The sequence below is a fragment of the Carassius auratus genome, chromosome 14 (assembly GCF_003368295.1).
Source record: "Carassius auratus strain Wakin chromosome 14, ASM336829v1, whole genome shotgun sequence".
NCBI classification, from domain to species: domain Eukaryota; kingdom Metazoa; phylum Chordata; class Actinopteri; order Cypriniformes; family Cyprinidae; genus Carassius; species Carassius auratus.
The window spans coordinates 12,025,376-12,042,908 of record NC_039256.1 but is presented as its reverse complement, the minus strand read 5'-3'; the positions used below and the strand labels follow the sequence as shown (position 1 = coordinate 12,042,908).

General features: G+C 39.5%; 2 protein-coding genes across 2 annotated transcripts in view; both read left to right on the top strand.

Moving 5' to 3' along the window:
* The first annotated feature begins 1,977 nt into the window (after positions 1–1,977).
* Positions 1,978–10,465, top strand: LOC113113636 (protocadherin beta-15). The gene is made up of 5 exons (XM_026279997.1): positions 1,978–2,132; positions 2,217–4,761; positions 6,577–6,635; positions 6,997–7,115; positions 8,338–10,465. The coding sequence occupies exons 2-5, from the start codon at positions 2,242–2,244 to the stop codon at positions 8,667–8,669; spliced, it is 3,030 nt and encodes a 1,009-aa protein (XP_026135782.1). The 5' UTR covers positions 1,978–2,132; positions 2,217–2,241; the 3' UTR covers positions 8,670–10,465.
* A 4,351-nt stretch (positions 10,466–14,816) lies between these two features.
* The window catches only part of LOC113113638 (protocadherin alpha-C2-like), a 38,059-nt gene continuing 35,342 nt past the window's right edge, over positions 14,817–17,533 (top strand). The window contains exon 1 of the mRNA XM_026280007.1: positions 14,817–17,387. Coding sequence (XP_026135792.1) covers positions 14,997–17,387 — 2,391 coding nt within the window. The 5' untranslated portion in view covers positions 14,817–14,996. The remainder of the gene's footprint in view (positions 17,388–17,533) is intronic.

The window sequence follows — 17,533 nt, the reverse complement described above, 5'->3', positions numbered from 1 at the left end:
GTTTTCACAGGAAATGTTTGCGTTGGTTTAGCTCAGTGGTTACTTCCGATTGTTACCAAATCCCTTTCTCCGGGCAGCCGGGAAACCGCTGACCGGGATCGAACCTCGGGCTCTGTCCAACGTTTTCATGTTTGGTGCCACGATAACTTGCTCATTTTGGTAGGTTGACGTATTTTAGATGTTTAGAATGCAGACTTAGCCTTACATTTCCACTTCTCGTTGTTGTAACACCCCGAGATGAACAGCAGATGGAGCTCAAAGATCATTTTTGAAAGTCCAAACAACTGAATAGAAAAAAGAGGTTTAATTATAATACTTGAATTTCCCAAATTTATTTTAGACATTTTACTGACGACCTATTTACACAGCTTCATTTATCAGCTATTTATTTATCTTAAATGTATTATTTTTAAAGTAGACTGAAATGGTTGAAATCTCCCTACAACACTGTCGACACAGTCTAGACTCATATATTACTAGATTCTGGAGTCTTTTGTTAATGTGATTTCATCCTTTTCAGTCCCTGCGTTTTTTATTCTCTATATTGATGTAAGATGTAGCCTACAAAGGCCATATCTTTCTCTCTCATCATTTCTTTTCGTCTGTCTGTCATCTTACTAAAGTATTCAACAGAGACAGACAGGGGTTGTGCAAGGTTACCGTGAGTGAGTTTAAATGGAGCTTGTGGTGAAAGTAATGGCACTCTCGTGCCCCGTGGACAATAAGCCGGCGGATGAAACGGGGCTTAAGGGCTCGTGTAATGCATGTTAATGGGACGGGCACCGTGAAATGCGCCGGGGATTATTTATCCAAAAACATTTGTATTCTTCTGTTGAAGAACGGCTGATCCCGGATAGCCGAGCACTAATCCGTCTCTCCGTTAATTAAAAAGAAGTCGAGAGCGGAGGAACTCCTGTTTTTTTCCAAATGTAATCATTTCTGCTGGAGCTTTAACATCTGCTGGAGGTTAAGTCTGACAGCAGATTGTATTCTGCGGTTATTTAAACCTGGGTGGAGGATTTCACCTCTCTGTAGAGATAAGATGGGTCAGAGGAGGCCGAGATGTCGAAAAAAGAAAGAAAGAAAGAAAGTAAGACAGAAATAAGTGGTTTGCTGTTCTCAGTTAGTTTATGATGGCCTGGTCAAGGTGCTATTCACCTGGTCTAGTCTAATCTGACCTTTTTCGTCCAACAGGATTGTTCCTCCATCCCTCAAGATGTGCCCAAAGTAAACGGCAATCTCCAATAATGTGTGTGTGTGTGTGTGTAGACCTGCTATGAGGGAGGGAGAGAGAGAGAGAGAGAGAGAGAGAGAGAGCTGTGCGCGTTCGTAATTAGAACATTCCTCTGAGGATGCTCGCGGGGAGCGCGCATCATCGACTGGTGAGGATTATCCATGAAAATTAAAGATTAATTTTGGGCGAACATGTGTTACTCTTTCTAAAGACACGATTCGGATTTGTCCCATCAAAACAATAACTTCCACAATCCATAATCTTATAAGTCACTCGATCTGGTTTGTTGCATACGAACATATGTGAAAATATGTCGGTATTAGTATAGCTGCTTCTTACAAGAATTGACAAGACTATCTGGTCACAAATCCTATACGTATTCTTTTATTCGTGTATTTATTTACTGGCTTGCGTTCAAAAAAAAAAAAAAAAAAAAAAAAAAAAAACCCTATTAAGAAGGTCGCTGTTTTAGAATTACAAACTATGGACGGGTGCTTTTCAGAAATAGAAAGTTACATTTCCTTATGAGAAATTAGGTATGAATTCGTTGATTTACTGTCTCGTTTATTTCAGAGCGATTACTCGCGCCCGGTAGCTTGCGAGTTAAACTCGTCTCCACTGTGATTATGCTCCGTGCTTCAAGTCGCCGTCCGCCAATACGATTTCACCCCCCCCCCCCCCCCCCCCCATCACCTCCCTCTCTCGTCTCACACACTCCTCAAAGCGTCTAACCCACTGGAAAATCAAAGCGCTCGCACCTCCTGCTCACACACTGTCTGAGCTGCGCGCAAAGAGGGACACAATCCAAGAGGCTTCAAGTTTGCTGCGAATTTCAATCTCTGTTGTAAATCAACACATGCACTTTTTCAATTATTTTTATTCCACTTTGGATAAGAATGTAAGTGTGTTTTGTGTACCTAAATTGTTTTCCAAAAACTTTGAATCTTTCACATCTGAACATGAGTCTTCTCTGCCAAAGCAGCTAAAAAGATCAGATTTTTCTGAAGATGGACTGGAGGCTTCACAGGAGGCGATGGACGTTGACAGGGCAGGTTGTGTGTCTACTCCTGTGTGCGTGCGCACTGGACCGGGTTTTGGCGCAGATTCGCTATTCAGTTCCCGAGGAGTTGGAGCACGGGGCTTTCGTTGGAAATATCGCAGAGGACTTGGGCTTGGACGTGGCCAAATTGTCCTCACGGAGATTCCGGATTGTATCCGGGGCTAGAAAACAATATTTAGAAGTGAATTTGGAGAACGGAATTCTGTTTGTGAACGAGAAGATCGACCGCGAGGAGCTGTGTGAACAAAGTCCCGTTTGTTTCTTACACTTGCAGGTGGTCATCGAGAACCCTTTGGAACTGTATCGGGTAGAAGTGGAGATCTTGGACGTGAATGATAACGCTCCCAGTTTCCCGTGGAGCGAGTTTAATCTGGAGATCACAGAGTCTGCTGCGCCGGGCTCCCGGTTCCCACTGGAGAGCGCGCAGGACCTGGATGTGGGCTCGAACTCTCTCCGCTCGTACTTGCTGAGCGCCAATCAACATTTTGTGCTAGACATTCAGACGCGTAACGACGGCAGCAAGTTTGCAGAACTCGTTCTGCAGTCGCCGTTGGACCGAGAGCAGCAGAAGACACATGAGATGGTGCTCACGGCCGTGGACGGTGGTTCCCCGTTGCGCTCGGGCACGGCACAGATCACGGTAACTGTGCTGGACGCGAATGACAACGTGCCGGTGTTCGACCGCTCCGTATACCGGGTCAGCTTGGTGGAGAACGCGCCTAGAGGCACGCTCGTGCTCAAACTGAACGCCACGGACCTGGATGAAGGCGCAAACGGCGAGATCACCTATTCGTTCAGCGGGCACGCACCTCTGAAGGTGCGCGAGCTGTTCAGCGTGGATTCTCACACGGGTGAGATCCGGGTGAAGGGAATCGTGGACTACGAGAGGGCCAGCGTGTACGAGCTCTACGTGCAGGCGAAAGACAAGGGTCCCTCAGCCGTGGCCGTGCATTGCAAAGTGCTGGTCGATATTCTAGACGTGAACGACAACGCGCCCGAGGTCATATTAACCTCTGTGTCAACACCTGTTCAGGAGGACGCGCCTCCGGGAACGGTGATAGCTGTGATCAGTGTAATGGACCGCGACTCCGGAGAGAACGGAGCTGTGGATTGCCAGATCCCCGGAAATGTGCCGTTCCAGCTGCATTCCTCTTTTAAAAACTATTACACACTCGTGACCAGCGAGTTTCTCGACAGAGAGTCTGTCTCGGAGTACAACATCACCCTCACGGCGCGAGATCTTGGCTCGCCTCCGCTGTCCACCAAGAAGACGATTCTGGTTCAAGTGTCTGACATTAACGACAACCCGCCGCGCTTCATTCAGCCCTCGTACACTGTATATGTGACTGAGAATAACGCCCCGGGCGCTTCCATTTGCTCGGTGACCGCATTCGATCCGGACTCTAATCAGAACGCGTATTTGTCCTACTCCATCCTTGACGGTCAGATCCAGGGCATGCCGGTGTCCACTTATGTCTCCATCAATTCTGATAACGGAAACACCTACGCACTGCGCTCTTTCGATTACGAGCAGCTCCGGAACTTTCAGATCCGCGTCCAGGCGCAGGACGCCGGTTTCCCTCCGCTCAGCAGCAACGTGACCGTCAACGTGTTCATTTTGGATCAGAATGACAACGCGCCTGTCATCCTGTCCCCGCTGCCCAGAAACGGCTCTGTTGCTACTGAAATGGTGCCCAGGTCGGTGGACGCTGGGTACCTTGTGGCTAAAATCACAGCGCTCGACGCGGACGCGGGGCAAAACTCTCGCCTGTCATATCAGATGCTGCAAGCGACGGATCCCGGGCTGTTCAGCGTGGCTCTATACACCGGAGAGGTCAGGACGATCCGTCGCTTTGTAGACAAAGATGCCATCAGGCAAAGACTCGTCATACTTGTCAAGGACAACGGGCAGCCGCCGCTCTCGGCCACCGTGTCCATCATTCTGTCGGTGGTGGACTCTATGCCGGAGTCGCTGTCCGACTTCGGTGACCTCTCGCTCAGCCCCCAGCCCCCGTCTAACCTCGCGCTCTATTTAATCGTGTCACTGAGCACCGTCTCGCTCATCTTCCTCGTGGCCATCATCGTCCTGGCGGCCGTGAAGTGCTACAAAGACCGCGACTCCCTCGGCGGTTACGCGCTCTCCTCGCTCGGTGCCGCTTGCTGCAGCTTTGAAACGGAGCCGCCCGCCGAGGTGTTCAAAAAGTCTAATCTCAACCTGCAGATCTCCACCGGCGCCAAAGTGCCCACGAACTGCGTGGAGGTAAACAGCAATCCTGGAAATCTCTCTCAAGCTTACTGCTACAAAGTGTGTTTGACGCCCGAATCTGCAAAGAGCGACTTTATGTTTCTCAAGCCTTGCAGTCCCGGCACACCGAGAAATAACGCAGCGAGAGGAGCGGATAACCTGGCGCTGAGCTCACAGAGCCGCTGCTCTTCCGTGAACAACGGAGCGACTACACCGAACGAGGTAAAACTGCATTCACCCTCTTTCGTAAACACTTGCTTCATTCAGTTGGTCAGGCGATATTTATGTTTGAGTCATTTTGGTGAAGGGTAACACTTGTGCACATAAGTGTGAACTATGTGTTTGAACAAAGTGATTTGGCTATCGATTATCAATAAATACACAAAAGCAAAACTGCAGGGCGCTAATTGTTTGACAATAAATATTTAATACTTCTCAGTCAATCAGTGACCTTGATTGAGAGTGAACTTGCGCCTCTAGACAGCAGCATTTACCAGAGAAACCGAGGACAACGTGCGTCTTTTATTACTGTCTCAAGTTCTTCTGTTTATGTGCGCATGCTATCCCCCTCTCTATTTCTATATATATATATATATATATATATATATATATATATATATATATATATATATATATATATATATATATATATATTTAAAATGTTGCAAAACAAAACATTAAATGTTTTTATGCTTCTGTGTTGTTAATGTGGTCAGCTTAATATATCAACGTGGTCTGTCTCTAACCTTCTAACCAGAAGCTTTTCAGTTTGCTATTGCATTTAGGCACAGACACTCTTTGTCAACTGTATATCAAGGGCGCGCACACACATACACAAGCTAATTATCCAGTACACAATGGCACAAGGACGCGGACTGGTTTCTTCCATAATGGGGCTGGGGAAATGAAAGCATTAGGGAGCGAGCAGGAGCCGATGGAGACGTGTCGCGCCTGTAGATTCTGCCACTTTGCCCTCATAGAACGAGGGAGAAACTGTGTGTGTGTGTGTGTGTGTGTGTGTGTTTGTGCGCGCGCGTGTTCTGTTAACATCCACTAGGTGGAAACGTCAGGCTGTAAAATGTAAACGTGCTCACTTTGGTTATCATTCAGTTGTCAGGGTGACCTGTTGGAGAGCCAGGTGTGACCTTGCCTTGGGTCAGTGAACTTCTTACCGCCGCTGAAGAATAAACTCGTCCACTGAGGGAACTGCGAACTGTAATGTTCATAGAATCTGTCGCCCTTAGGTCTCATATAGAATAGATGTGAAGTCCTCTTTTATACCCCTGATTTTCCTCACTGGCCAACACATTTTGGACAAATTCTGCCCTTAAGGGTATACAAAACCTCAAACAAATGTACAACTTTTGCGTGCAGTCAGGGCTACTTAAAGGATTTCTTCTGGGAATATATTAAAACTGGAAATCTTTTGCATAAATTCAGCAGAGCTGTAGCGGAAAATGCAAACGCAAGAGAGTTCTAAAATAAAACGAGAAATTAAATTAAACTGAATTCATCGGACAGTTAAATGGGTTTTCGAAATTAATTTCCTGCCCGCCGCGGTTTCCTTTGAAGATTAAAATCGTGTGTCGGTGTTCTAATTATCTACAGAATGTATTTTGAAGAACGGTTCTAATAATAAGCTTACATGGTGCTCTTCTTATAAAAGTCTCCAAGCGAATTAATAGAGCGTGGAATCCCTACTTTCTCTCCCTTTGACATGGAATAAATAACACCCCCATTCTCCTCCTCCTCCTCCTCCTCCACCCCCGCAGCATCTTTGAGGATGAAAGAGAAGACCCTGACACTAGTCATTGCTCAAGGCACCACAGCTACCAAAGAAATGATGTGCGAACCACACTTTTGGCCACAGGGAGGCGTACAAGATTACTTTCATGCCTGAGGATGTCTCTAGCATTCTGTTACTCTTAAAACTTTCGAAAAAGATCGAAAAGATAAATAAACATTTATCCTACATATGTGTTATAATCAGTTATTTTTTTATTTTAATTATTTAATTATTATTGTTCTGTGTTGCAGTTGAAACAAGCAAACACTGACTGGGCCCTCACCAAAAATCAAACTTCCTCTCTGAAAAGGTAAAGCACATATTTACTCTAAAATCTCTAAATAAGGATAGACTATAGTCTGCAGTGTTAGACTATATATATAGTCTACATTGTTTCTGTAGCTCGAACAGAAGCACATGGTGCTAACAGTGCTATGGTCTTGTGTTGAATTCCAGGGATTGCATGCTAGTCATATGCATAAATGTAAATGCTAGAAGTCAAAACCTTAAAAAAAAGAAAAAAAAGAAAAAAGAAGTGTATTAATAGTACCTAGTTCCTTTTTAATGACAAAACCTGGCAGACAATGATCTTTCATGCATGAAATCTGGAGTATCAAAATATATCCTTACATTGTCTCAGATTGGCCTAATTTCCCATCATCTGTTTGCAGTTGCAACTCTATGAACATGGATGGCACTCTGATGCGTAAAGCCATGCAGGCCGAACCAGAGAATTATGTGGGTCAAATGGCTGCCGGACAGTACTGGACCTGGGGAACCCGCTCGAGAGGTACAACTATACTTTATGTCCCATTATTTGATACTGCTTATTTGATTTTATCAATATAATCAAATTATTATTAGTAATTATTATAAATATATATAATAATTATTCTTTTTTTTTTTTTTTTTGGCATTTAACAATCAATATGAAACAGTATTCAAATTATCTGACATATTTCTAAGTGAAACAGGATAATCAACAAAGAAAAAGTGTTGGTTCATTTTATCGGCCTGTTAAAAAGATTTAAATTATAGATGTAAAAAAAAACATGGGTGTTATTAGGCACTACTACAGAAAATTACAGATTTTTAATATGTGATTAATGTTCAGATTCAAGGTCCAGACTTTGAATGTCTTTTATTTCTGTGCAATAGTGAAACATATATTAATTTGGCCTAGTTCAATTTGTTGGTAAATAAGACATTACTTGAAGAGATTATTCATCTCCGAATGTGTTTCAGTTTCAGTCAATAGTTTCAAATTCTGAAGATTTAAAAATATATATTTTCAAAGTAGACTTTTATGCTCAGTAAAGCTGCAAATATTTGATCATAAATACAGTAAAACAGTAATATTTTTATATTGTATAACAATTTAAATAGCTCTTTTCTTTTGAATATATTTTAAAACGTATTTTATTCCTGTGATGCAAAGCTGAATTTTCAGCATCATTACTTCAGTGTCACATGATCCTTCAGAAATCATTCTAATATGCTGATTTGCTGCTCAAAAAAATTTCTGATTATTATTAATGTTGAAAACAGTTGTGCTGCTTAATATTTCTTTAGTAGCCAGAGACCATTCAAATGTTTTGAGTATAAACATAATTAATAATAAAAATACTTTCATTTAGCAAAAACAAATTAAGCTGAACAAGAGTGACGGTAAAGAAATTTACAATGTATAATATTGTAAAAGATTTATATTCAAACAAATGCTGTTCTTTTGAACTTTCTCTTCATCAAAGAATCCTGGAAAAAGTGTAATGATGCAGAAAATGCAGTTTTGCGTCACAGAAATAAATAACATTTTGAAATATATTGCAATACGAAATAGTAATTTTAAATTGTAGAAATATTTCAAAATATAAAGTATATAATTTTTACTGTATTCTTGATCAGATAAATGCATCTTTGGTGAGCACAATTATTTTAAACATTAAACATTTTTAATTATTTAATCTAAAGAACTTCTACTCTTTCTCTCCCTCTCTTTTTAACCCTTTCAGAGTACCGGATGCATTCTCCAGCCGGTAGTGTTTCTCAGAGGGCCTGGACTCCTCACTACACGCCCCAACACAACCCCACCCACCACCTGCAGCAGCAGCAGCCCACGGCACAGGTCCACTCACACCCCCCGCCGGACTACCAGCACAACGTCTACATCCCCGGCACACCGTCCGGCTTCTGCACCCTGCGGCCCAGCTACCGCAGTGAGCTCGATGTCCACAACTCATTCTCCACCTTCGGCAAGAAGCGTAGGTTCATCTCTCCTAGCAGCTACGACCCGCATGACGACACGGGGGCAGAGGTCATCAACAATGACTTATATAATGAATGAAATAAGACAAAAGGACCTATGTTGTGATGATGAACAAAAAGAGTGACTTATTACCAAAGCATAGCACTCATTATGTAGTCTCAGCCTCAGATGGCCCGTCATAGTCCATTCATTGACCATCTGATGCATATTGCACATACAATGCAACTGCAAAACTGGATTTGCCATATTTTGCCTGGATCGTGGCTTCAAATCTTTGAAAGTTATTCAGGAGCAGAACTGTTTTCTCTCGGTGAACTTGTTTAGCAGGACAGAAATTCTTATCACAAAGTCTGAAAATGCCTCACCTTTTTTTTTTTTTTTTTTTTCTGATTTAACAGTTTTGCAGAGATTATAGAGTGTAACAGTGCTTGACCACTTCCTCAGTGGATTTGGTTCCAGAAGTATTTTTCCCATTAGGATAAAAAAGAAAAGAATAAGAAAAAGAGTCTTCATTAAAAAGTTTTAAGCCATAAACTAACCAACCAGTTATGAATTTAATCACAACATTACAAACTTAGATTAGGAGCCAAAAAGTATTTAAAGATTGAAAAAAGAAATAATAATTATGTACTTTATGAACTTTAATGAAGGTATACGAACAACAAAAAAAAAAATCAATAAAGTGTTTGGAATTACATAATAAAAATAAAATTGACAGAAAATCATAAAACTATTAATCTAATGTTAAATTACATTTAATTACATTTAAAGATTTCTCTGCATAATCATGGGTTTTTCACGTGGAATTATGATGTTAAACACAAATACTTGAAAAAATGCAAACTAATAGCTTCAACAAAACCATTTAACATCAATTAACAAGCCTGTCATTCACAATAGGTCTGTCTTTGAAGATTTATCAGTTATTGTTATTTCCCCTATGGAGATAATGAATGGAGCTTTTTCTTCTGGAACCAACTGTTGCACTCTATTTTTAATATAAAACCATGACTAAATGGCATGTAAAAAAAAGCAACAACAACAACAACAACAAAAGAACAAGTGTTTATTTGCTTTAAATGTGAATCAGGCAGAATGAGCAGCAAACCTACTTTATGCTGCAAGTCTGAGACTACTTGACACGTGACAGGCCTTGATGACCTTTATGATGTCACAGTGCCGCTATGCTGTGATGGGTCTGTCTGTCACCTCTCACACTCACTCAAACATGCACTTTCACTCATATACAGTAGTGTGTGTTTGTGGTACATCATTGTGGCCTGCTCATAGGACATACTGTCTGTCCTGTCATTGGAGCCTATTGTACTTAACTACTGAGGTTCTGTTCCTTTGGATAGGAGTGAGGCAAGTTTTTTTATGATCCCAGTGAAGCTGAGAAAATCGCTGGTCCTGTTATATCATATCTATTATATCACCATAATCTGTACTATTATTATTTGTAACTGCATCTGCTTGGTTAGTTTGGCCACACTGGGCCTAAAGGTCAAAGGTCATTAACACTAGAGAAGCAGTGAGAGGCCAGGCCTGAGATTTAATACAGTCCTGAATATCATTATTATTTTTATATTTTACTACTGTTCTTACTTTGACAATCATTTCAGCCAAAATGTGATTATTACCCATCTTTTGCACACCATGTGAGCATATAAATCAATACAGTGGTCATGATGAGACTGAATTATGGGCTAGGAGAAGGTGGATGCTCATCGATTCAATATGATTACTCATGTAGGAATGACTGGATCCGCACTTAAGAGACACATTACTGCCTCATACAAGAGAACAGGATGTGAGTCCATTCATTCCAAATATGTACATACAAATATGAAAATTAAATATTTTTTTTTCTGAAATAAAACTGCAGTGCTGTGATTAATATTTTTACAGGTCATAAGGATAATAAAATGTTACAAGCCAATTGCTTAATGAATACTGAGCAATAAACACTGTATACTGCTTACTTGTAAAAACAGTAAGACATGCAGTTTGTATCAATGAATGTTTCAAATGGTAAGTATTATTATTTTTTCACTTTCACAGGAGTGGCATCCAGTTATATCAGAAATTTATTGTTTTGCCTTTTAATTCAGTATTGTTGCAGTTTTGTTTCAGTTTTATTCCGTTTTTCTTGTATTCAGCCTTTGTCAGTTGTGGGTAAAAGAAGGTCTCTGGTCAATGCTACTTCAACAGTCTTTCGTGTTTCATTTTTTAAGGCATACAACATAAATTTTGCACAGTCATATTCTCAGGTGTGAATTTTGAAACCATTTTGTGCTCTAAAAATAAAAGCAGCTTCTGTTTTTTAAAGTAACAAAAGTGCTTCAAAATGCATTTACAAAGTACATTGTGCATTTGTTGCAGAATAAAAAACAAATACGTGAAAGTAATATTTACCACTAAATAAAAATAAATAAATAAATACAATGCTGCATGGTTCAAAATGCAAAGTGTCTTACAGGTTTAAGGACTAGAAATTGAACAGCTCTATTGTCTTAATTAATTCTCATCAGCTCTTATCTTTACATAGTCGCTTGAAAAGACATTTCTCGGCACAAAGAAAATAAAATGACTCAGGCCACTCTCTCTCATGCACCGAATAAACATTGCAAATGCTAACATATGCTAATCAGTTTCTTATATTCCCTTTTAACTCCCACAGAGAATATACTTGGTTCATTAACTAAACAAACACAAAACTCCATCGTCTAAATATCATTTTAATTAAGGACGGGAAAACAGACGGGCCTGTGGGGGGAATTGGGCTCCCCCTGAAAATGCCACACCTGAATGCAATCTCCCCCGCGCCCTTTCCATTTTTAATTTCCCCGGGAAATGAGTTCAGAATGTCAATAGATGAGTATCGCCCAGTTGAGAGGGGTAATTAGGTTGTCCTTTCAGATTACAAACGTTAATGAAGAAACGGTCTCCATGGTGCTAACACACTTCTCTAAATCGAAGTTCGTCTCTCTGAGGGCCCGTGAACCGGAGGTGAGGAGATGAGCAATTTAGACATGTCCCTCTCTAGACTACAGATCAGGAATTAGAGCTCCGCTTTTACCTCACAGAGACACATTCAAGCAATGACACCCTTTCGAGAAGAAGGAACAATCTGCCCACAGAAAACTTCAAAACTTCGCTCATGAATATTAATTAGGTGACTAAACCGTGTTCCTCGCTGACTGGCTGAAAGACAGAATGTGCTAAGTAGCTATAGTTGCTCATATATGTTAATTATTTTATTAATGTTTATTATTCTTTTGTTATGTGTAAGAAAAAAAATCTTAATAACTGTATGTTGAAGCTGTAATTAAATCTAAGTAATAAGTCATTTTATTGGTCATTACTGTGAAGTTCCTTGCATTAAAGGTTCAAACACAACTGAACTATAAAGATGAAATGGCAATTTTGAATGTGTGTATTTGTGATGTACACTGTTTAGGACTTCACCTTTGACATTTAGTAAGTAAGTGCATCTCCAGTTTGACCTTGTCTTTGTCCTAGACAGGATGTGTTAGCTCTAGGTGTTTCTATGACAACACCAGTCCAAACTCTCTCTCTTTGTTCCATCCTGTCTGGTTCTAAACCAGGAGCAGAGCTGCTCTGTCTGATATTATGACATCATAGTCTGCCAGCACCCATGCTGTTGGGTTGCATTATGAAGTAATAAATTTAGGTTTTGTAGATTAGTATTTATTCTGGCTTGTCATAATTCCCTTAATCTATGATGTTTCACTCTCTTATATCTTTGCCTATGAGACATGGAGCTGTCCAGTGATAATATTTGTCTTTTTGCATATGCAAATGAACAGAAAATTATAATATTAATTATTGAATATCATATATGTGCATATGAACTACAATATACGTATGCATTTTGGTAAATATAAATACAAATAGAGTGGGGTCAGAATAGCTGCATTTCTAAGTAGTTGTCTCCGTATTAGCCATAAATCAGTTCCTTATATTTTATTTATTGCTACTTTAACTTTAAACTTATCAGGAAATATATGATCATATACATTATTAGAAAAAATATAACAGTATTTTATATTTAATATAATTAAAAATTAGTTTCTTTTTGAACCACAAAAATATGATGACTTTCATGTTGAATGTCGACTTGTACTCTTCAGAGGTGGCAATGGGGTCATTCAGAGTGACAGCTGCTGCTGATGTTACCTGATTTTATTACATTTTAATGTCTGAAGTTGTTGACAAAAAGTGTGGATAACTTACAACTTTAAAGCCTCATGAAACACCATGTGTCCTTAAAAATAACCTTGTTTTGATATGAGATATTATTAAGTGTTGCTTTTGATCAAACGAGGTATTTTTAATAATAATAACAATTTATTAACCATTTTATAGCATATAAATGATCAAACTCTTCACTGTGGACACACTGTTTTAGATAAAATGAGAAGACAATTTGATTTAGTAATTATAACATTAAACTGAAGGGCATAATTGTGTTAAATACATTCTATTATTAATTCCTCATAACACTTACAATTGAAAATATTTCAAAATATAACAGCAGTTACAAATTGCTGGACATGTGTTGTCCCATGTCACAAGAATCAGTCTTATAAAACACCACTAGAGGTCGCCTGCACCACATCTCTACAAGCTTACAGTAAGAAGCAGTGCAGATGCAACATTGCAGAAATTACAGTTGCTGGGACATTTTATTTACAAGATTTCAGTCTTTCAGTACACACTCATCATGAACGTTAATTTTAGAGTAATTACTTTCAGAGAACTCACTTTAAATTAAAATACAATGACAAGTTACAGTGACATTATTATTATTATTATTATTATTATTGTTATTATTAATAATAATGTCTATTTGCAGAGGGAAACTGAATTGCCAAAGAAAAAAATATTATTACAATAATTTAATTCCCGTGCAGATCTCTGGTCCATTGATCTTAAAATCTTTAAGGAAGCAAAAATTCATCTGACTGGCATCCAGTCCTAGAAGAAAGAGAAAAGAAGACATGTTGAAACAGCCACAGTTCACAGAAAGAGAGGAGAGTAAAAATATATTTTGTCAGGCACTGTACTTAGCAGAAGTTAATTTAGCAGCTGCAGGCATGTGAGATTCTGCAGCTGAAATGATGTTGCTCTATTTTGCAAAATAATAATAATGATAATAATAATAATAATAATAATAATAATAATAATTAGTATTTTGTGTATTTCAGATTAAATTAAATTAATCATCTATTAAAACCAGAACATTTTTATACAGACATGCACTGATGGATAAGAAATGTAAAAAAATGAATCACTGTAAAATCATTTACTAGTCTGTGCTGAGCCTTTGTTACATGAAATCTGATGTAACTGTTATTCTGTAGCATCCCTGTCAAATAATATAATTAATAACAATAATAATACTAATAATAATTAGTGCTGTCAAATGATTAATCATGATTAATCACATACCAAAAAAGTTTTGTTTAAATAATATATGTATATGTACTGTATGTACTGTATTTATTATGAATATAACACACACATGTAGTATATATTTTGAAATATTTTTGTATATACATTTATATATTTATATTCTTAGATTTTATATTATATATAAATATAATTAATATAAACAACATATTTTTCTTAAATATATACATGCATGTGTTTGTATTTATATATACATTATTAATGTACACAGTATACACACATACATTATGTCAACAAAAAAAATTATTTTGGATGTTATTAATCGTGATTAAACATTTAACAGCACTACTACTACTACTATACTACTACTACTACTACTACTACTACTAATAATAATAATACCTAAAAACATAATAATAATAATAATAATAATAATAATAATAATAACAGATGCCAAGTATGCAAAGCATTTCATAACATTTTATCCAGTGTCACCATAATGAAATTGAGAAAGGGAGAATAAAGAGAAGCATACAGGCTACAAACACACACACACACACACACACACACAGAGGGAGAGACACAGAGAAGTTGACTGATCTATGTTTAAAACAGACAAATGGCTTAGATATTTTTCGATGATGAACAATATAAAACAATTAAACGATTTGCAAGATCATGTCTTGTTTATTATTTTATTCCAGTGAATATTCATTTCTTGTTTCTGTCTCAGCGCGTCGCTGTTGGCCAGTAAATGACACACGGGTTTCATTAAATAGGACTCTGTCATTTACCAGAAACACGGTGGTCCTGGGAACAGCATCTTTTTCACCAGGAGCGTTTTTAAATCATTACAGGGATATTTTTTACAAGGCAGACTGAACAAGGGATATTTTAAGGAGCAACACGAGTAGTAGCTCCATCTGACTGATAATAGATTTAGTCATTTTGTGTCTTCTGCTGGAACTGATGATGAAAACCGTTGGACGGTGGGTTTCGTTGTTCTTTGTACTTTTGGCAACATGGGAGACGGCTTTGTCTGTCACGCGTTATTCCATACCGGAGGAGATGGAGCGCGGGTCCGTCGTTGCAAATCTAGCCGCTGATTTAGGGCTGGATGTTAGTGGACTAGCACAGCGAGAGGTAAAACTTGATATTTTCCATAACAACAAATATCTTGATATTAATAAAAGAACTGGCGAGCTATTTATTGTTGAGAAAATGGACAGGGAATCTCTTTGTAATACGAAAACTATGACGTGCTTTTTAAAATTAGACCTAATAATTGAAAGCCCATTGCGTATTTTCAATATTGAATTGGGAATCACAGATATTAACGATAATGCTCCTCATTTCCGGCGAGATAAGATTGAATTGGATATCTCAGAGTCCGCAACACCGGGGGAAAGATTTTCTCTGCCCAATGCCTTTGATCCAGACGTTGGTGCCAATACAGTCAAGACCTATACATTAAGTGAAAGTGAACATTTCACTGTTGATATACATTCTGGTAGTGACGGTACAAAATATGTCGATTTGGTTCTTATGAAGGCTTTAGATAGGGAAGAGATGGCTGTTCATAATCTGATACTCACTGCCATCGATGGCGGAGTCCCTGCGCGCTCTGGCACAGCTAGTATTATTGTGCGCGTGCAAGATACAAATGACAACGCCCCTCAGTTTGATCAAGCTGTTTATTCTCTGAATATGAGCGAAAATTCTCCAGCCGGCACTGTTGTTGTTAAATTAAACGCTACTGATGCTGATGAAGGCCCAAACGCTGACCTTACATATTCATTTACGCTTTATACTTCTGAGAAAACGCAGGAGATGTTCTCGCTGAATTCAAAAACTGGCGAAATTGCAGTTAAGGGCACCATTGATTATGAAGATATGAAAATATTTGAGATGTTTCTTGAGGCTAAAGACAATGGCCCCGTTCAACTCTCCGGTCAATGCAGAGTGACTGTGTATGTTAAGGATATGAACGATAACTATCCAGAGATAACCATAAAATCTCTTAAGAATACCGTGGATGAAAACATCCCAGTCGGCTCTGTTATAGCTCTGGTGGGTGTCAGTGACAGAGACACGGGAGATAACGGTAGGGTCAATCTGACAATGAACAAATCCTTACCATTTCATTTAAACCAAACCTCTGATTACCTCTATGAGTTATTGGTGTCAGAACCGTTAGATCGTGAAATTGTTCCAGAATATGAGATAATGTTGGTTGTGACGGATAAAGGGAATCCTCCCTTATCTGATAATGAAACTATAACGGTCCATTTGCTAGATGTCAATGATAACGCACCGCGGTTCCCGCAGACCTTCTACACGATACCTGTTATGGAGAATAACGCGCCTGGAGCTTTACTGAGCTCTTTAACTGCTATAGACCCAGATCTCCATGAAAATCAGTATCTAGTTTACTTTATCATAGAGAAGGAAATAGTGAACACCTCCATGTCCATGCTGTTCTCCATTAACCCAGAGAACGGCAATCTTTACGCACTAAAGACGTTTGACTATGAGATAGAGAAGGAGTTTCTTTTCCACATCGAGGCCAGAGACTCTGGTGTTCCTCCGCTCAGCAGTAACGTGACCGTTCACATTATTATCATGGATCAGAACGACAACACGCCGCTTATAGTGTCTCCATGGCGCGCGCACGGCTCGGTGGTGGAGGAAAAGATCCCGAGATCCACCGATAAAGGGACTCTGATAGCCAAAGTCATCGCCATAGACTCCGATTCAGTGCACAACTCTCGAATCACGTACCAGTTTCTCCACAACACTGACGCCACATTATTCAGCTTGGATCAATATAACGGAGAGATCCGGACCATGAGGATGTTCAGTTACAGAGACTCGCGCCACCAGCAGCTGGTTGTGATCGCCAAGGACAACGGAGAGCCCGCGCTCTCTGCTACAGTCACCATCAAACTGTCCACGGTGGAGACCGCCCTTAAAACCTATGCTGACATGACTGAGGTGCCTTTGGGATATGACATCTTCTCCGATTTAAACCTGTATCTGGTGATCGGACTGGGCTCCGTTTCATTTCTTTTACTCATCACTATTTTGGTCACCATCGTGCTGAAGTGTCAGAAAACGAAGCCCAGCAAAGCGGCTCCTCCGTGCAGGAACAGTGTGATCAGCGAGAGGAACTCGACCATCGCGGATTCCACTCTGGTCTCCAACGATGCCTACTGGTACAGTTTATTTCTAGCAGAGACCAGGAAAGGAAAGCTGGTGGTCAGACAGCCTGTGCCAAAGGGAGCGAGATATGTCGTGTCCAGTTTACCGAGGAGCACAGGACTGACCGAGACCAGTGACTCAGCTGCTTCTACTCTACAGGTAAGAAAAACTATTAAACTGTAGTAAAACTAATGAAAATTTCATTATACGTACTATTTCGCTGTATATGCTTTTTAAATCAAGGTGACAAATACAATTTATAATATTAATCATATCTGATTCCCACGAATAATATGTCCAATGTT

Coding starts and splice junctions, on each gene's coding strand:
- LOC113113636 (XM_026279997.1), top strand. CDS start 2,242: ATGGACTGGAGGCTTCACAGGAGGCGATGGACGTTGACAGGGCAGGTT. Junction 4,762..6,576: donor GAGCGACTACACCGAACGAG/GTAAAACTGCAT, acceptor TCTGTGTTGCAG/TTGAAACAAGCAAACACTGA. Junction 7,116..8,337: donor CTGGGGAACCCGCTCGAGAG/GTACAACTATAC, acceptor TAACCCTTTCAG/AGTACCGGATGCATTCTCCA.